Raw genomic sequence first — 21,508 nt, forward strand, 5'->3', positions numbered from 1 at the left:
ATTTGCTACCTCTCAGAATCCAATGAACCTATTTGGAGAAGATGCCATGAAGATGCCTGCAGAGACCACACACTGCATCAACAAGATCCATAATGAACTTTGGGATGTGAAATTGAACTACGGGGGGTTGAAAGCATTTGTTTTGAATGTATATTCTTCTGCCAAAGGAGATTGCCCCCAAATTGGCTTTTTGTTAATGAAGTGATTATTGATTTTGTTTTTTTTTCTCCTTTTATCCACAAATTATTGCAATATATATAGATTATGTTTTATGATCCATTGGGGAGACTGATCTCTCAAAGGATCTCAGAGGGGTATGTATAAATGGAGATTTTGAACCTTGGACTTCATCCCCCATAAGTCCCTTAGTTTTCCCAAAATTCCCTCCTGCGCATCCACGTTTTCATGGTCATGTTATTGTTTTATATTTGACTGTAACTCTTCCCTCTTGCTCTTTTGTTCCTGGGAGCAGGCTGGTTAGTAACCTTTTAGTTGGGTCTCTGTTAGTTTATTATTAATAAAATATTCATAAATATAATATTTAGTATTTTGCATATTAATTTTAATCTCCACAATGGGAAATTCAAGAAAGCCTTACAATGAGTCATTTTTCTAACACAGGTTGACACAGAGAGATAGGCAGAAAGATATGAGGTCACAAGGCTTACATTGTTGCAGAGCATGCTTTATTGTGCCCAGAGAGAGGCTATGATACAGGGAAAGAAAGGATCCCAAACCATACTGGGGTACCTCAAGGCCCAGAACCAGTATACCATTACAGGAAAGGTGCAAACTAGTCCCTTTGTTGGGCATTGCCATGTTCTGGGTCACAGATACAAATAAGAAGGTTGATAAGAGGACATATGCCCACCCATCTCCCCTTCTCCAGCAATTGTGGACCCTAGGCAGTATGCAGAGAGAGAACAAGTTCAGAAGCAAGCAGCTGTGAGATGGCTCAGATACCAGGAGGAGAATCGAGTGTCTGTTCCAGCTTCCAGATAGTCTGAACCCTATGGAAATTCCAAGCCAAAGGGGAAATTAAGTTCTTTAACTTAAACAGCAGAACTTTTCAGCAGGCTAAGAGTTGCTGAGTCCAGCAGTAGTCTACTGGTGTCCAAACCCAAATCCAGAGAAACTTGCAGAGCTCAAACCAGGGCAGCAGCAATCAGATTTTGCCCTGGATCTGATAACTTTCAGAGAACTGAAAATTTATGTCTCAAGTCTGAGATTTTCTAGTGGTCTTGAAGCAACCAAATACTAAATACCTCAAGAAATCTGCAATGGACCTTCCCTCCAGAGGTGCAAAGACAAACCTTTCCTCTAGAAGTAAATAGATCCCTATCACCAAGTCCAAAATCAAGAAGCAGACTGAAAGAATGAACAAACAAAAAAAGAATTCACCCAACCAAAAGTTGTTAGGGTGTTATAAAACACAAAACATCTATAAGCAAAGTTTCAAAAAATATATATGGTTTGGACAAAAATTCAACTAGTATTTCTAGGAAGATGAAATAATAATTTTAAAAGAGTTTTAAAATGTTTTTGTCAATGAAATGAGGTTAGAGGGAAAAAAGTAAAATAAATGAAAGTTATGTGAGAAAGAATTATAAGAGATTGATAAAGGGTGCAAAATTCTGATCAAGCAGCAAACTCCCTGGAAGTTAAAATTGACCAAACAGAAGCCAATGACACCACAAGAACACAAGAAATATCTTTTTTTAAAGCCAAATGACTGAAAGGTATTTTGTAGCAAAAACAACTGACCTGGAAAGGAAATTGATGAGAAAAAATTTTACAAATTACTGGACTTCAGCATTTGAAGGAAAAAAGAAGCCTAAACATATTACAAGAAATAATTTTTAAAACACCACCCATGAGGATATAGGAACCCTCCAAATTGGTGAATATCTAAAGACCATGTGCATCAGCAGAACACTGATCTTCTGAACAAACATAAATGCATTAACATATGGAGTCAAAGGACAGGTATATATAAATAAGCTAAGTGCCACTGTATCCTTTTTGCATATCCTTTCTTTGTTAAAGCTAAGTAAACCTTTTGTTCTCTCTTAAATGACTTATTTTTCCCCCTAAATCAAACCTGAACTAAAAGTCTGATAGGGCAGGAGGTCCTTTAACATTTGGCATAGTCAGTAATTAGGATAAGATGAGAGGCAGCTCCCTGCAAATATGGGAGATGGGGTAATCAGATGGCTATATACCACATAATTTTATCTGGTACTAAGAGCCCTTCTATAGTATGTGTGGGCTGTCTTCTTAATGGGATAGAGATCAGGCTTCCTCCCACATGGAGTTCAGTGAGTACTAGAGAAAGATGGCAAGGATGATTTGTTGTTGACTTTCTTGTAGAAACTGAACTGAAAATACAATGGCTCAGTACATTTAGCAGCTGGAAGCTAACACCTCTAGTTTTTGGAAATTGTACAAGGGAAACTAAACCCAGTATAGGGATCTCTCCTGATCAGGTTTAGGCTCAGAGATTCCAGTTCAAAGATTCAGATTCCAAGCTCCACTACCTCTCTTGAAGTCACCACCATCATTCCAGACTTACAGGCTCATAACTTTAAGTTTTTAAAATTCATTTTCTATTTTAAGTTCCAAATTCTCTTCTTCCTACCTCTCCCTGCTTGATCCTGTGTAATTAGGATTTTCTCCCCAGAACTTTCTTTCCCAGCTTCCCATTTTCCTTCTCACCTTACCTCCTTACCCTTTGAGGATAAAGTTGTGAGTGTAGCTCCTTCCTCTCTCTCTGCTCCCAGGAAGGTGGTTTTGGAGGTTGGGTAAGTACCAGGCAGGAGAACTTTACCCACATATTTTTTTACTTTTTTTTTTTTTTTACTTTTTTTCTGTTATTTCTTCTTTTTTTTTTACTTTTGTTCTTCATTTCTTCTACTTCAAGTGACTGCTAAGAAATCTTATAAAATATAATACTTGGAGTTATTGGATATTAATTTAAATTTTTCAATTCATTGAGAAAGGAAAAAAAGTTACAAATAAATATAATGAAGCAAAACAAATTCCCACATTAACCATGTGGTTAAACAAATTCTTACATTAATCCCCTCAAAATTTGCTTCAATTTGTACCTTGAGAACTTTGCCAGTGTCTCCCATACATCACAATTGATAAGCAAAGTTCTTTAGGGAGACCTCAAGCATCACTTGTATCACTTCTGACCTCTGTGTGAGTGGTTGCCATGGGCGAGTACTCAGTAAAATAGTCTTTTAGGCAAAGGAGTTTGGCAACCCATCAGAGTTGTGCTCTGCAGTACAGTTTGGATGCTCTGCAGTTCAGCTCAAAAAAATAAGATCATTGTCTGGTACCTTATCTTGGCAGGTGATCTTCAGAATCTTCCTAAGACAACTCAGATGGAAATATTCCATTTCCTGGCATGGCACTGGTATACTGTCAGGTTTCATAGGCATACCACAATGAGATCAACACAACAGCTCTATAGACCTTCAGTTTAGGAGGTAGTCTAATACCTCTTTTCTCCCACATTTTCCTTCAGAGCCTTCCAAACACTGAACTAGCTCTATCAAAACATGCATTAGCTTCATCATCTAGTTTCATATACAGGAAAAGTATACTACCAAGGTAAATGAATTTATCCACAGCATTCAAAAGTTTTCCATTTGCTGAAATCAATGGTTACCCACATGGATAATGCAGTGCTGGTTAGTGGAGAACTTATATTTTCTTTGGTATTGTCAGTCAAAAATTAGTAAAAGTGGCAGAAGATCCATCCATGCTTTACTGCATCTCAATTTCAAAGACTGCATTAAGTGCACAGTTATCTGTGAACACAAAGTCATGCATCAACTATCCCTTCAACATTAATCTTGGTTTGTCTTTTAAAGTTAAATAATTTACTTTCAGTGAAGTAGCTGACCTTACTTCTATTTTCATCCTCATCAAAGGCATCTAACATCACTGAAAACTGCTTGCTAAAATTGAATAATTTAAGAAATATTGTCATTTTTATTATTTTAGCTCAGTTTTTCATAGACACTATTTTTCCAATTGAGTAAGTCCTTTTGTAAGGAGTGTTCCTTGGCAGATTTATTCCCAAATATTTTATATATTCTGAAATTATTTCAGATGGCATCTCTATCTCTGCTGGTAATATACATAAATGAGTATGGGCTTATATGCTGCAACTGCTTAACTTTGTAAAGTATTTCAGTAATGTTACCACAGTCCTCTAAGTAAACCATTTTATCATCAGCAAATAGTCATATTTCACATCCTCTTTATGCTTATTCCTTCAATTTATTTCTTATTGTTATAGCTAACATTTTGTCGGTTATATTGAATAGTTTGTAATAAAGGATATCATTAATTTACTGTGGATTTTACTGGAAAGACTTCTAGCTTATCCCAACTATACTGGCTGTTGATTTTAGTTAGATACTATTTATCAGTTTAAGGAAAACTCCATTTATTACTATGCATTCTAATAAATTCTATGAATGAGTTGTGTAGCTTGTCAAGATTTTCTGCAAATATTGATATAATTATATATTTTTATTGTTTTTATTATTAATACAGTCAATTATGTTTATATTTATGGTGTAAATACAGTCTGGTAAAAGTTTGTAATGTTTGGATATGTTGTTATAGAGTCCTTCCTAATATTTTATTTAAACTTTTTTGCACCAAAGTTCATTAGAGAACTTGGAATATAACTTTCTTTATTTTGATATCAAGGCCATATTTATGTCATAAGTAGGACTCCCACATATTTTTTATATTGTCTCAAGTCATTATCTTTTATGAAGTTTTCATTGCTTTTTAGTCATATCAGTGATATTTGATTCTTTCTAACACTCTTTGGAGTTTTCTTGGCAAAAATCCTAAGTGGTTTACAATTTCCTTATCCAGCTCATTTTACAGTTTAGGAAACTGAAGCAAACAGGGTTAAGGTCATAAAGGTAGTCTGAAGCAAGATTTGAACTCAAGTCTTCTTGACTCCAGGCCCACAGCACTCTATCTACTCTACCACGTAGCTCCCCTCCCCCCACACCATAATAATACAATTATTATTTCTATTATTTGACCTACCCTTTCTTTTATGGGATGGGATCAAGTATTCATGCAGAAGGGCTGGTCATGGCAAGGAGCCACATTTTTGTCAGATAAGCAGAAAGGAGAGACTGTGGAGATGTTAATGGGTTGATATCACATCAAAAGGCTTCAGTTCTGGGAATGGGGCCATTTATTAGGGGAATATGTAGAAGAATTATAGAAGGGAAAGTTTTAAATAATTTCTTTGGTAAAAGAAATAGGGAACCAGATATGAAATAATAAAAGTCCTCCCCTTGCTGCAATGAGGGCCTAGTTGAGATTAGATAACATTTGTAATGTACTAATATACCAGTCAACATGGTTGTGAGACTTCCTCTATATTTGACAGTTCCTGAGAAGATGAAAAAGATGTAGATTACAAAAATAATCCAGGGCTGAGATTTGGCAGAAAATAAGTGACAATAAGACAAGTGCACAAAAAATTGAAAAAGGAAAAAGTGAAATCAGAATAGGGGTAATAACCTTAGAAAGTTTAGAGAGATGTAGGGATTGGAAGTCTTGATCAGGGTTGAAGTATAGTATTAGGAGAGGGAGCTATAAGAGGGAAGATGAATGATAATTGGTAGTTACTTTTAGATAAAGAAATGTTGGAATCTCAAAAGAACTTTTGTCAATATTAAAGTCTCCTAGTATAAAAGCAGGAATTGAGGATGAGAGAAAAATGCTGAGCTAGGTAAGTTAGTTCCTTAAGAAAGGAGAGATAATTTGAAAGTTGGTGTAATGAACCAGGGGTCACAAAGAATCAGACACCACTGAACAAATGAACAATATCATAATGTAATCAATATAATTTGGACTGGGTCAGAAATTTTTATTGAGTAGACTTTAAAGAAAGAAAGTGCTGAGTGACTCAATTAGGATTAGAATTTTGAAGTGACAATGGAGAGCAAAGAATATTCTGATGATTCTTCCAAGAACAGTGAGTGTGGGTGTGGGTGTGGGTGTGAGTGGTAGTGGGTTAGGGGCAGGGAAAGATGGTATCTCCTGTGCTAGAGAAGATAGTTGGGGATGCAGAGTCATTAGAGATAAGCTAAGTCTCAGTAAGAGGGAAAAAGTGTGAGAGAAGAAAAAGTATTCCAGGATAGAAAGAGTTTATTCAAATATGACACAGGAATTCCAAATGACACATTGGAGAGGGCAGAATACATCAGAACGTGACATGAGTTGAATATACTTGAGGATGCAGATGAGAGATTCAGATGTAAGGGAAGAGGATATTTTTTCTCTTAAATAAACAATGATTTTTTTTTTACAGGAATAGGAAAAGAAACAAGAGAAGGTATAAGAATAATTAGTGTCAGATGAATGGTATGGTATGTGTGTGTGTGTGGGGGGGGGCGGTCTAGACTTAGATGGGTGGTTACAGACAGAGCTATTTAATTATTTTACAATTCTTTTCTCTTCCCTATTTAACCACAAAGTGCACATTTAATTGAAGGAGTCAATGTTTATGTTAATGTCAAGTAGTACATTGTCACATAAAGATCACAGATATATCTGGGAGGAAAAAGTAAAATTTATTTGCAAGATAATATGCAATTTAATTTTACAGTTGTTTAAAATTATACAAAATGAGACAACTATTGGTTTTGTAACCAAGTATCAGGAAAAAAATTGTTATATTTATCTTTTAGAAATTAGGCTCAAGTGACTGATATCATGTGGTACCTGATGCTGTTTGGAAATTTCCAAGGAACATTTGTAAAGTATTGCCAAAGGCAAAGATGAATATAAAATCCATGAGTTTCTATTTTATGATGTACAATAGTGTTAGAATCACTCAAAGTCCTTGGAATCAGGGTATCCAGGAAGGAAGTGGAGAAGTGAAGGTCAAGGAAGTGTTGATACAAGAAATATATGATACAATCATTTTTGGTTTAAAAAAAATTTTATCTCCTCTTTCACAAATACAGCACCATTTATAATATGTTTTGTTATTCTGAACTTTTCAAACACCAGTAAATATGAATTTTCATGTTAAAAACAAAACAGAAAAAAGTGGACTGAACTGTACATGAAACCATGAATCTTAGTTAAATACAGCTTTTTTTTTTTTTAGATATAAAATTTATTCAGCATTCGTGTTTCTCTAGGAATCTCCACTTTCAAAAAATACTTCATTGATGTTCCTCTCATTAATTTTTTTCTTGCTTCACTGTCATCCCTCCAACCCAATAACTTATTGAAAACATTTCCTTCTACCTAATGAGCATGGTCAAGAAAAAACACCCATGTTGGCCATATCTGAAAATGAATTTGCTGCTATAAACACTCTTTAATATATGTTTCCCTCTTTGGTATATAAGCCTGGCTAGTAATGGTATTACTGGGATAATGTATATGTTTACCTTAAGAGTTTTGGTGATAAGAATTCTAAATTATTTTCCAGTAAAGCAATAACAGTTCAAAACTCCATCAACATTGGCTTAGTATAACCGTTCTGTGTCCCTCCAATAACCATCATTTTATTTTTTGTCATCTTTGCCAATCTGAAGCAGCACCATTTATTTGGAAAACTCTAGAAGTTAGTGTCATACATTTTACCAATATAAATCCATCAATCTCTGCAGAATATTTCAAATATTTACTTCTCAGATTTCATCAATATAATATCTCCAAATCGTCAAATATTAATATAATAGTTTAAGGCTTCAAAAGTCAAAACAAATTAACACAGAGGTAGTAATACATAGAAAACTGCATGAAAACACTATAATTAAAATCATACATCCCTGATTTTCCCCCAGATGCCTTCAGTTTCTACATGATCAGTGTGCACAAAGAGAACCAACATAGCAAACCTTTATAGAGGGAAGTCTATGAAATTTCCAAAAAACGGGCGTAATGGCAAACAAGTTGAGGAGAGTTAGGAAAACAATTCCTATTCAAATGACCACTCAGCAATACATGAACCTGAAGTGGACCAGCACCCAAAAAGAACTTAGATTAATCATTCACTGCACAATGCTACTCAAAAGGGAAAAAATCAAAAAGCACCTCTTGAGAAAGCTATTAGGCTTCATGTAAATGTACTGCTGGGGTACTCTGAAATTATTCTTTCCCAGGAAGACTTACCTTTCCTCCCCTGCATCATTTTCCATCTCAATTCAGTCAGCAGGTGAGTGGTTCTAATCAATATTTTAAGTTAAATCACTAGTGTTTTATAGAACCAAAATTCTCAGAAAAAGAATTGTGCTACTGTGCAATACTCAAGTGATTTTCTCAATTTCAAACACAAACCACATACTGACGAACCATTCTGGTTTAATTCATAAGTCTATACTCTAAGAAATATTAGGCATTTATTTAAGACAAATCAGAAATCTAAGAAGTTACTGTAACCTGCACAGAACTATGAAAAGTACAAAAAGATGGTTGAATTTACTTTTTAACAAAAACTAAAGAACCTATGAATTACTCTAGCAATGTATAACATACAGAGAATCCATCTCTTGGATAACTTGCTGATCATTTTCAAAGATTGAAGATGTAAAAATCACTTGTTTGCCTGTAAGAAAAAAATAACAAAGAAAATATTAGTCCAAAGTAAAAAGATAAGTTAAATCAAGTCAATTAGCATTTATTTAAATACATACTATTCAAGGCATTGTGTTAAGTACTAAGGATACAAAGAAAAGCAAAACAAAGTCCTACCTCTCAAAGAGCTCAGAGTTTAATGAAAGAAACAGCACTCAAATAAGATATGCATAGAATAGACCAGCAATAATCAACAGAGAGGAGGTATTAGCATTAAATAAAATTAGAAAACACCTCTTAAAGAAGACAGAATTTAATCTAGGACTTGAAGAAAGTCAAGAAGTCAGGAAGTGGAGATGAGAAGGGAAAGAATTCTAGACACACCAGATAGCTACAGCCAGTGTCAAAAGACAATGTGTTCTGGGCAAGGAATACAGTGTTACTGGACCACAGAGTATATGAACTGGAGTAGGAGAAGAGTAAGATATAAGAAGACTTGAAGGGTACGGGTTATGAAGTCCTTTAAACACTAGAGGACTTTATATTTGACCCTGGAAGCAACTGGAAGTCACCAAAGTTTATGGAATTGGGGAAGAAACAGTGACATGGTAAAACCTGTATTTTAAGAAAATCAATTAAACAGCTAAGTAGAAGATGTACTGAAGGGGGAAGAGACTTTGGAACAGAGAAAATATGCAGAATCCTATTGTAATAGTCCAGACATGGTGATAAGGGTCAGCACCAGGGTGGTATCAGTGTCAGGAATGAAGGAAGCCCATACAAGAAATTTTATGAAGACAGAGTCAACAAACTTTGGCAGCAAACTGAGTATTTGGGGAGTGAAAGAGTGTGAAGAATTGAGGATGATTTCTAGATTGTACAACTCTTTGAGTAAAAAGATGCTGACAATTCAAATTCCCCAATTAATTTAGTTTTCAAAATGCTGAACTTTGAATATAGACAGTAAGAGATGTGACACTGGAGGTCCAGGGGTTAGGGTTAGATGAATCATCATATCTAAATGCTTACTATGTGCTAGGTACTGTGCTAAGTACTCTACAATTATCATCTCATTTGATTCACAGAACCCTAGAAATAGGTGCTATGATGGTATTATCATATTATATATAATTATATGTTATAACATATAGGTTATATATGTTAACATAATTATATGAATAACCTATTATTATATATGAGTAAACTAAATCAAATAGAGGTTAAATGACTTGCTCAGAGTCACACAACTAGTAAGTATCTGAGGTCAGATTTGAACTCAAGATCTTCTAGATTGTAGGCCTAACACTCCACTCATTGTACCACTTAGTTATCTAGAATCATCATCACAGAAATGATCATTGAAGTGATAAAATTATCAAGGGAAAAAATATAGAGGGAAAAAAGAAAGAAGGTTCAGATAATATATTAAAATTTGATCCCAAATCTTTCTGACTTTGAGTATGGCTCTTTATCACCTGGCAAAATTTCTTGGCTTTTTGTTAGATCAAGGATTCTATAGTTTGGAAATGAAAAAGGAAGTAGCCAGATAGGGATTATGACTAAAATGAGGTATTATCAAATGGAGCTGGTGCTGAGGAAAGCAAGGTATTAAGTTATATGCCAGGATATAACAAACCAGAGAAGGATCTGTTGCCTCTGGCAATGCTGGTGGGTTCGGTAATGGCCTCATTTTCTGTAATAGGAAGGACTGTTCATAGGTTAAGGTTTCCCTGACATTTATCATGGCAAACCCAATACCTGTGTAGCCTCAGTTACTGATAGCCTTATTTTTTCCAGGCCTCCTGAGAGGAGTGACTAGGGGAAGACAACTAACCCTAACCCCAACTTTATGCAATTATGCGTCAGTCTTGCTTTTTTTTTGGTTTAAGTGTTTATATTTGTGTAATGTCCATTATATTAACATTGTCTGCAGTTTTCATCTTTATATAAATTATACTGATTTTTTTGCTGTGGCCTAATCAAACTAGGGAAAAGGAGTAAAAAGAGTGAAAACTTCTGCAGAACTTTCAAAGCCTTCAAAAACTCTCCTATTCTCTCCCTTCCCTCCCCTCACCAAAAAAAAAAAAAAAATCCTAGTGAGTTTTGAGGTACCATTCTTTAGAGTCTGTATTAAAGAAAAATAAGAATAAAACTTTGTGAAAGTTTCATGGAAACAGTACTTAGATCTTTTATTATTCTTTTCCTTGGAGAGTGACAGATGTTTTAGTGAAAGGGAGAAAGTTTATTTCATTAGAGAGAGAGAGACAGAGAGAGACAGAAACAGAGACAGAGAGAGAACTAAAGCTATATTGAAAGAAGTGTCTGTAAAACTCCAAAAAGGAAAAAATGGGTTTGCAGTTTGAATTTGTCTGGTACTTAAAAACTGCCTAAAATTAACTCTTTTCTAGACTATGAAAAGAGAGAAGCTTATTTAAATCAGTAAGCAATTTGAAATGGAAAAGAATTGAATCAGAATTGAAAAGAGAAAAAGAAAGGTCCAGATTTGAAGAACTTCAATCAAAGTTTTCAGGAAGGAAATAACAAAGGAAGAGAAAGTTTAAGCAAGTAGGAAAAAGAAAATGAATAGAAAGTTAAGGAAGTTACACTAGGTTGGCCTAGACAATGTGAATAGAGGCTTTGAATGTTAAGAATTTTCTGCAGAACAACAGAATTCAGCCCCACTGACCATCCCAAGAATAATCAAGATCAGTGAAAAGATTTCCTGGATATATTGTTTTCAAGTGAAACCAGCCCCCCACACTGTTTCATGTTTTTGCTATATTTGCTTTGTACTATTCTATTTATGGCCTTTTCTTCCCCTATTCACTCCTCTCAGGAGGCCTGGAAAAAATAAGGCTATCAGTAACTGAGGCTACACAGGTATTGGGTTTGCCATGATAAATATCAGGGAAACCTTAACCTATGAACAGTCCTTCCTATTACAGAAAATGAGGCCATTACCGAACCCACCAGCATTGCCAGAGGCAGTTTATAAGTATCCAGAATGGATGGAGAATACCTTGAACTCTTTCTCCTTTAATGCCAGCTAAATGTTTTATAATATACCCAGAGAAGGAGGGGAAAAAAACTGGACAGCTCCCCAAACTTTTAGCCTTTGCTCATTTAGAAAATAGTATATTCCTTGTACAGTTTAATGATCCCACCAAAGTTTATGAGTCAGAATATCATACTACCTGTATCAACCTCCTTGCCTTCATTCCTGAATTAACTTATAAATAGTGATTTGTGGATCAAAGGGGAGAATTGAGAAAATCAAAGTGATTCCATTTTGATTCATCACTGACATTTTATATAATTGCTTAAGTTCTGTGACCCTGAGCTAAATTTAGTTATTGTGTAAAACATATCAAGAAATTCAAGTCTTCTATATGAACTAATACAGAGTGAAATAAGCAGAACCAAGAGAACATTATATACAGTAACTGAAACATTATGGGACTATCAAATGTAATTGACTTTGTTACTAAAAATAATGCAATGATACAGGACAGTTCTGAGGGACTCATGAGAAAAAATGCTATCCACATCTAGACAAAGAAATGTGGGAATAGAAATCCAGAAGAAAATATGAAATACTATTTGTTCATATGGGTACATGACTTCAGGTTTTGGTTTTAAAAGATTATTCATTACAAAAATGAATAATATAGAAATAGGTTTTGAGTGATAACATATGTATAACCACTATCTCATCTGGCTCTCGCCATGATTGAATTGGGGTAAACTGAGAAAGCCAAAGCACAAGGTATGTGATTTGTTGGCAAAGCATGCAATTATAAATAAATCAGATACTGGGCCCATCAGCAAGCATAAGGACCCTGAAGGGAGAATTGCAAGCATTTTTATAGTAAAGTACAGTTTCTATTTTTAGATTTAGGGACTATGCAGTGCTTGGGGATACTAATTGGTTGCATCCATCTGAATCTTGCAACCCAGTTAAAAATACAATGAGACCTGAACTTCTTTTTTTTCTTTTTAAAATTTTTCCATAGTTACATGATTCTTGTTTTCTCCCCCCCCCTTCCTGGAGTTGACAGGCTTTGGCTTCCTCAGTTTACCTCAATTCAATCATGGCAAGAGCCAACCACAGAGAGAGAGCCAGATGAGATAGTGGTAGATCCAATTAGGTATTCTAACTTCTGATGAATGAGAGTGAAACAGACTCACTTTCTCTCACTGGGCCAGTCACACAAAAGCCTTTGGAGACAACTGATATATAAAAAACAGTATCTCTTTTATTTTAAGAGGGGATATAGGGGGCAGCTGGGTAGCACAGTGGATTGAGAACCAGGACAAGAGACGGGAGGTCCTAGGTTCAAATCTGCTGAGAAAACAGTAGGGAAAAAATGGTAGAAACTAGGTATAGACCAATATCTCAGACTTTATACCAAGATAAAGTCTAAATGTATATATGATTTTGATATAAATAGTGACATAATAAGTAAATTGGGGAGGGGCAGCTAGGTGGCTCAGGGGATTGAAAGCCAGGCCTAGAGATGGGAGGTCCTGGGTTCCAATCTGGCCTCAGATACTTCCTAGCTGTGTAACCCTGGGCAAGTCACTTGATCCCCATTGCCTAGCCCTTACCACTCTTCTGCCTTAGAGTCAATATTGACTCTAAGACAGAAGGTAAGGGTTTAAAAAAAAAAGGAAATTAGGGAAACATAGAATAATTTACCCGGCAGATCAATGGAAAAGTGAAGAATTTCTGACAAAATAAGAGATAGTGAGCACTGTAAGATGTAAAATGAATGATTTGATTATATTAAATTAAAAGGCTTTTGTACAAAGCCAATGTAATGAAAATTAGAAGGGAAACAATAAACAGAAAAAAATTTACAATGAATTTCTATGATAAAAGTCTCATTTTTCAAATATATAGATAACTGAGTAAAATTTTTAAATTTAAAAGCCATTTCTCAATTTACAAATGGTTCATAAGCAATTGTCAGATGAAGAAATCAAAATTATCAATAATCATATGACTAACTACTCTAAATCCCTCAAGTGTTAAAAGAGTTTTACTAAGGAGCAGTAAGATTTCACTGTAAGAGCCTCTTAACTAACAGACTTCTGCCTAAGGGCTCGGAAGGTTCTGTTACCTAGGAAATGAAGTAGGTATAAAAGGGGAGGAGTATTTTGAAGTGGGTTTTTGCCTCTGGAGTGGTCTAGAGTGAAGGAACTACATGGGGAGTCTGAATGAAACTGGCTGTTGGAGGTTTCTGACAGTTGAGGTAAAAGAAAATGGATTTAAGGAGGTTGCAGTTTGATGAATAATTATCAGTTAGCTTAGATAGGTAGCTAGATAGAGATTAAATTCTTAGACAGTCAGTGTAGGCTGAGTAGGACTTGCCTGGCCCTGGTAGAAGAAGCTGTCCTAGAAGACCCATAGATTAGGGCTTTTCTTAGAGATTTTAGTTAGGATTGGGGTTTTAGGTCTAGTTATAGATATTCTCACTTTCTTCCTTTCTATCTCCTATCTGAACTTTTCTCAAAATAAACAAGTTTTTTTGTGTTTAATCAAATAGATCTCCTGACCTTTGTTCAAAGTCCTACCAAAACTTTTAACCCTTCACATATGATTAAATAAATGCAAATTGAAACAACACTGTGGTACCACATCACACCTATCATATTGGCCAATATGACAGTAAAGTGATAAATGTTGGAGGGAATGTGGCAAAATTGGGACACTAACGCATTGTTGGTGGAGTTGTTAAACTGGTTGAACCATTCTGGAGGGCAATTTGGAACTATGCCCCAACTTAAATTGAGCATACCCTTTGATCCTATAATATCTCTACTGTGTCTGTATCCTAAAGAGATCATAAAAAAGGGGACAAGACCTACTTATACAAAAATATCTTTAGCAGCTCTTTTTGTGGTGGCAACAAATCAGAAATTGAGGGGATGTTTATCAATTAGGGAATAGCTAAACAAATTGTGGTATACTTTGGTGATGGAATACTACTATGCTATAAGAAATGATAAACAATATGATTCCAGAAAAGCTGGAAAGATCTACATGAACGGATACAGAGTGAAATAGCAGAAATGGGAAAATATTGTATACAATAACTGCAACATTGTAAGATGTGAAAACGCAGCTACTCTCAGCCACGCAATGATCTAGGACAATTCTGAAGACAGACAGACAATTTCTCTGGACAATTTCCAGAAAAAGAACTGTTGGAATCAGATGGATGTGGACCACAGCATATTATCTTTCACGTCATTTTTTATTTAGAGTTTTGTTTGGGAGCTTTTGTTCTTTTTGAGATTTCTCTTATGATGCTGATCAATATGAATATGTGGCTTGCATGCTAAAAAATAAATAAATAAATAACAATCTGCAATTGGGAAAAGAAAATCCAATTCATTAGAACAAGATATAGGGAGGAAGAGGTAGGCAAAAAGTAATGAGGAAAAGATCTGAGGAAAAGAGGTTAGAGACTAAAAGGTCTAAAAGGTACCAAAACATGCATAGCAACGTTCTTTGTAACAGGAAAGAATTAGAAGCAAAGAGCAAACAACAGTAAAATAATGTAATGGAATTCTATTCTGCAGTAGGAAATTATGAAAGGGAAATTTAGAAAAAATGGAGATGGCATAATATGTAATCCAGAATGAACTATAACCAGAAGAACAGCATACATATATGGAGTCATAAGGATAATAGTCATCACTTTTGATATGATGGATTATAATAATCACGATCATAATAGCAATAGCTAATATGTATATAGCACTTATTATATCAGAGGCACTGTGCTAAGCACTTTAAAATTATTTCATTTGATCCCTATAACAACTTAGGTAGGTAGGTTGCTATTATTATCCCCATTTTACAGATGAGGAAATGGAATCAAACAGAAGTGTCTGAGGGATAGATTTGAACTTGCTTTCTTAATTCCAGATCAGTGCTCTACATACTTAAAAAATGAATTCACAAATAAGCAGATCAAGATAGTCCTATTATTTACTGAACAAAAAAGTTCTACATCAAGCCTAACCTGCAGAAAACTGCTGGGAAGGGTAATAGAAAGAGATTAACCTGCTTTTCTGCAAGGGTAAGACTTCTTAAAGCTCTATTCACTGATTTCTTTTTTTAAAGAATTACCCTAAAGCCATGTATATTGATGTTTCCGCATTTTAAGAGAACATATAATGATCAGAATAATGGGAATGGAAAAAGGGAAAAAAGTTAACAAAAGGAAACCAAACTATTACAGTACCTGTAATAATCAGTCTTGCTCCCAAAGAACTGGTAAAGAAAACTATCTCCCTTTTCTTAATAGAAAAGAGGGAATAATGTTTTATCAGGCATGGTCATTATGTTGATACTATTTTATAGATAGTTTTTCTTTGTTCATCTGAGGAGGAATCCAGAAATGACTGATTTAAAAATATAAGGTGCTTAAAAAATTTTTTTAAGTGATCTTATGATTTTAATAGATTTCAAGCCCAATATGAGAAAATGGCAACCAAAAAAAAATTAAACAATTCCAGGTTGCACTAATGGGAACAGTGTACAAAAAGGAGGTGGTAGTTCTCCTATACTTCAGCTTTGGTCAGATGATATCTGGAACTGTATTCAAGTGTCTGAAGGGTTATCATATGTAAAAGGCACTACACTTTTTCTTCAAAATCTGAAGTGACACAACTACAGTCAAGCAGTATAGGTTTCAAAGAAACAAATTTAAACTTAATTCAAAAACTCAACAATTTGAGATACCCAAAAATCGTTGTTTCAAGAGGTAGTGATCTTTCACTAACATAGGTCTTGGAATAAAGGCTAAATTACCACTTTTTAAGTATATTGTAGATGGAGAGCATTATTTTAGTTAATCCCATCACTGATTCTCCAAGAGGTTAAAACAAAAAACTCAAAAGACTGAACTATGAATTATTTTTGCACCTAAAATTTACCCCTGGCCTTGGAGGACTGAATTTGAAGTATCTATTAATCACCCTAGATGCTACAATCAAATCTCAAGTACCTCTTCAGCCACCTTAGTACATCCTATTATATCTAGGCAGCTCCCAGGTATCCTAGCCTCTACATCCTATGTCCCAAGCATTTGTGAAAGTATTCCATCAGTCTCTGTCTTTCCTTTCCTATATTCCCTAAATGTATAAAAGCATCTCAAATTCATAGGACTGAGATTTTATGTATCTTTCTTGATTAATCTGCCTACCTAGATTATAGACCCTTATTATAACTATGTTAGTAGTTCTGAGTTTTTCAGGTTGACAAAGGAATCAATCTGATTTCTCTTCCAATTTCCAAAATCTGTGGAGACCAGGGAAATGCCTCCCAACTAAAATCGCTATTACTAGGAAAAAATATGAAATACATTTTTATTGCTAATAACTGACTCATTAATGTACAAAAGACTTTGTGTGTGTGTATATGTATATGTATATACATATACATATATATATGTATACATACACACACAATCATGAGCTTTAAAAATTAAGGTGGAAGAAATGACATTTAACTAGAATTTAAAATGAAATTTAAATTTTACCTGCATTTGTTGGTAAATCCAATCTGTAAATACTGTCAGGTTTCCATAAACTCCAGGTCTGTTTGCCTTGGCACATCCAGATCCCCAGCTTGTATCACCAACTAACCACCATACTGAATTTTTCTCAGTAACTAAAGGACCCCCACTATCACCCTAGGAAGAACAAACAAAGTGTAAGGGTTAAATGGTAGGAGTTTGACAAAAGTGAGGAGAGAAGTTCAATAAAACACTTGATTTAATTTGAGAAGAAGTACAGATAGAAAATAGAAAGAAGGAAAGAGAGATTATTATTCTAATACCCTATGACTATACCTAAATTCCTAATACTAACTAAAATTTCTAAAACCATACTTCTAACTGTCTTCTGAGGACAGGTTCTTCTTGCCTGGCCAGACCAGGCTATCTAACCTACACTATCTAATTATGACTCACTAACTACCTATCTTACACTAATAAATGAACAGCCACCACCTACAATCTCCTTATATAAGTTTTATCCTCCAACTATCAGTAGTCAAACTCCCACTAGCAGAGACAGACTTCATGCTCTCTCAAGGTCCAAAGGCAAAAAAAGACCTCTAACTGCCAACTGTTCCCTCCTTAACTCTTCCCTCATCTCCTTGGTAATAGAATCTTCAGCTCTGGCACACAGACCTCTGTCAGCTCTGCTCCACTTAGAAATCCACCTCTCCTGCCTCTTAAAGAGACAGAAGGAGAGATTAAGAAAATCCTTTTAACAAAAGTTATAGAAAAAGGACAGAACCCAAAAAGTAAACAAGAATATTTGATATGAGTGAGTGCATGAGAAACAATTTGCAGCGCCAGATAAGGTAGGGAGAAATAATACAATATAATGCAAAGAATGGTAGATTTGGAGTCAAAAGACCTAGGTTTAAAATCTTGCTTGAGAAGGCTTCCTGTGTCACTCCCTCCCTTCCTTCCCCTTTACAATGCCAACTTCCTCTACCTGTGTCCTATGTCCCACATCCTCCCCAATCCATAAGAAAAAAAAAAAGTTATTTTGAGACTACAATATTTTCCAACTATTATTCTCTTATAGCTCTTCTCCCTTTTATAATCAAACTTCTAAGGAAAAGTTGTCTATATTCATTTCCTCTGCTCCCTCACCTTATCATTCAATTTTTCAACCCCTTATAATTTGCCTTCCATCTCAACTGCTTAAAATTGCTTTCTCTGTCAGCAATGAGATCTTCATTACAAAATTCAGTGCTCTTTGCTCAGTCTTCATCCTTCTTCATAACTTTTATAAGCATTTGATAATGCTGCTCACCTGCTCCTTCTGGATTCTTCCTCCTCTTAGGCTTTTCATGATACTATTCTATTGTACCTCTCTTTATTTCTACTGTGTAAATAATTTTTCATCTCCATTGCTGGATTATCATCCATGGCCTAACCACTATGTGTGGATGTACCTCAGGACTCTGTACTGGTTCTCCTCTCTCTAAACCTTTTTTGATGATATCAGAAATCCTAATGAATTCATTTGCCAACTCTATGCAGATGGCTCTGAAATCTACAGTACTGACTCCTGATCTTTCTCTGGAATTCCACTTCTGTATCTCCAGATTGTTCCTAAGGAAAAGAAGCAAGGCTTCAAAAAAGAGGGAAAAGAATATCCATTCTTGAGGGACCACCCAATGAAGTCAGAGGGGAATGTTTACATGGTAGAAAAGAAAACTTGGAGGTGAAAGGGTATCTGAAGGCAATAATGAAAACCTGTTCTAATTGGACTTAGAAGTCAATCCAGGAGGAATGGGTAAAAGTTGCAAAGAGGAAAATTTAGGATTGATATGAGGAAAGACTTTTATTAGATCTTCCAAAAATGGAATATGCTTCCTTGAGAAGTGATATTTCTGCTCTCTACTGTAACATAAATAATCTTTAGTGGGGTCCCATTTTTACACTACCCATCCCCCTCCACCTTCACTGCCTCAACACATACATTGTCAGGCAGAGATTGGATGACAAATTATTATGTATGTGATCATGAGGCTCCCTTTTAGTTATGAGCTGAAGTAAATCTTCATCTACATCTCCCAGATTCTTTTAAACTCAACATTTCTAAAATTGAACTGACTGACTTTCCCACAATTACCTTCTACCTTCCCTATTTCTAATCATGGTACCACCATCATCCATCCATTTGCCTAGTTTTACAAACTAGGAATCATTCTTAATCATTCTCACTCATCCATCCAATCAGCTGGCAAGGTTCAAGGATTCTAACACTTTGGTACCTCTTGCATGAATTCCCTTCTTTTTATTTGCATTTAAAATAACTATGGCCCTCATCCTTATTAACTTGGATTCCTGGGGGCTGGGGCGGAGCCTCCTAACTGATCTTTCTATATCTAATATAGTCCTTTAAAGAGTTGCAAAATGGATGATTCCACCACATCCCTGCTCAAGAAGACTTACTGGCTCCTCATTGCATTTCATACAGAATATGAATACTGTATGACATTAAAGACCTTCCACAAAAAAAAAAAAAAAAAAAAAAAATTAAAAAAAAAAAACCTTCCACAATCTGGATCCAGCCTATCTTTCCAGAATGATCACATTATTTTACTTCACACATTTAGTGCTCTAGTCATATCAAGAGTACTTTCCATTCAGAATTCTTTAGCTTTCCACAGGTTTTCTTCATATGCCTGGAATCTTCTCATTCACATACACTCCTATCACTCATGGTTCCCTCAAGGTTCAACTTAAAACCCTTGAAAGGTTATTCCTTATTCTCTAAGTTATTAGAGCACTTCATTCCTAAATCACCGTGAATTTATTTCAATGCATTATATATTTACCTATTTGCGGACATATATTCCCCTCAGTAGTTTGCAAGTATCTGAAGGGTAGACTGTCCCACTTTTATATTTGTACGCACTGATGTAGCACAGTGCCTTAATCATAGTTACTTAATGAATGCTTACTGATTTGTTCATTACATTCTTTTAATAGGATAGGTTAGGAAAAAATGTAGTGGCCAACAAGGAAATATGTTTGCATGACTTCAGATGTATAATGGGTGTCATATTGCTTGCATTGTCAATGTGTGGGGAAGAAACTAGAGAGAAAGAGTGAACTGGAATTCAAAATAGCCACACATAGCCAAAATGTTTCCCATAGTTGAACACAAACAAACAATTACCTGGCAGGAATCAATTTTCCCTCTGAGATAACCAGCACAAATCATGGCAGGAGTAATCATGTTATTGTAGACATACCGGCTATTACATTTCCAAGGTTCTATTATGGGCACCATAACTGCATTCAAGATGTCTGAAGTTTTACCTGAGGATCAAATATTTGAACATAAAGTTTAAGACAAGGATGGATCATTTCAACTTGAAAAGTTAATAGGTGCTCTCCTAAATCGCTATCAAAGCAATTATATTAATATTTAATTCTTTTATATCCTCCCTTTCCCTACTTTCCTTACTCTTCAGTTTCATTCTGTCATCTTTCTAAGCCTGGATCATCATTCCAACTGGAATAGACCATGTCTACTGTTAAAGTGTTACAAAGCATCAAGCACTTGTAGCACTCAAGTGCTAAACAACAAGAGGCACTACTTTATTTGCTAAATATTATTCCAGGTAAGGTCTGGTCTGTAAAGCCCTCAGATTTACAATGTCAATTTTAATTAAAGCCAAGCTAGGCTCAGAAAGTACCTTTAAAAAACTGGATTATCCTTTTTTTCTTTCTCATCCATTCTCATTTTTCATTTTCTCTTTTCCTTCTCATTCATTCTCAAAGACTCATAAGGGTCAAAAGGGTAATAGATATTTATCTAATTCTTATAAAGTATAATTGGAAAAATGCAGGAATTCTGACACTCCTTTGAAAGTTATTTGAAAGTAAACTCTTAGTTTCTCAATATATCAACTCTGGACTTATTTCACTTTCCACTTTACCTAGCCATGAATGTACTCTTAATTTCAACACTTTCCTCTTTTCCACATTCTAATCTTTTGACCATCTACTGTTTCAACCCTACAAACTCTCAGATTTGGATATCCACTCCCAGTCTGCCAAATGCTGCTGGAGGAAACTACAAAATCCTTCCATCTATTATAAATTCATGTTATCGAGTTTCAAATGGGCTTTAATTTTTTAAATCTGTTAGGTAATTTTTAAAATCACCTCATTAAATTTTTATTATATTCCTAACAAGAGTTGTTCCAAATTTTCTTCAAGCCAAATTTAACCTCCCTTTCTACTTTCTATCTTATGTAAACTTTCTAAATCCCTCCAAATCTCTCAATATCCATATCCTTCTTTGGCTTCCCCCAAAAAAATTAACAAGAAGTACCCCTTTTGGGGAGCTTTTTGGCCCTTGCTAATGG

At 35.0% G+C, this 21,508-nt stretch overlaps 1 protein-coding gene across 1 annotated transcript in view; it reads right to left on the minus strand.

Annotated features, from left to right (window-relative positions):
* Window positions 1–6,605: 6,605 nt before the first annotated feature.
* The window catches only part of TMPRSS2 (transmembrane serine protease 2), a 90,147-nt gene continuing 75,244 nt past the window's right edge, over window positions 6,606–21,508 (minus strand). Inside the window, exons 11-13 of the mRNA XM_044670314.1 lie at window positions 20,311–20,453; window positions 17,142–17,294; window positions 6,606–8,617 (exon numbers count right to left, since the gene is read on the minus strand). Coding sequence (XP_044526249.1) covers window positions 8,606–8,617; window positions 17,142–17,294; window positions 20,311–20,453 — 308 coding nt within the window. The 3' untranslated portion in view covers window positions 6,606–8,605. The remainder of the gene's footprint in view (window positions 8,618–17,141; window positions 17,295–20,310; window positions 20,454–21,508) is intronic.

Source organism: Gracilinanus agilis, chromosome 3, assembly GCF_016433145.1.
Source record: "Gracilinanus agilis isolate LMUSP501 chromosome 3, AgileGrace, whole genome shotgun sequence".
Classification (NCBI taxonomy): domain Eukaryota; kingdom Metazoa; phylum Chordata; class Mammalia; order Didelphimorphia; family Didelphidae; genus Gracilinanus; species Gracilinanus agilis.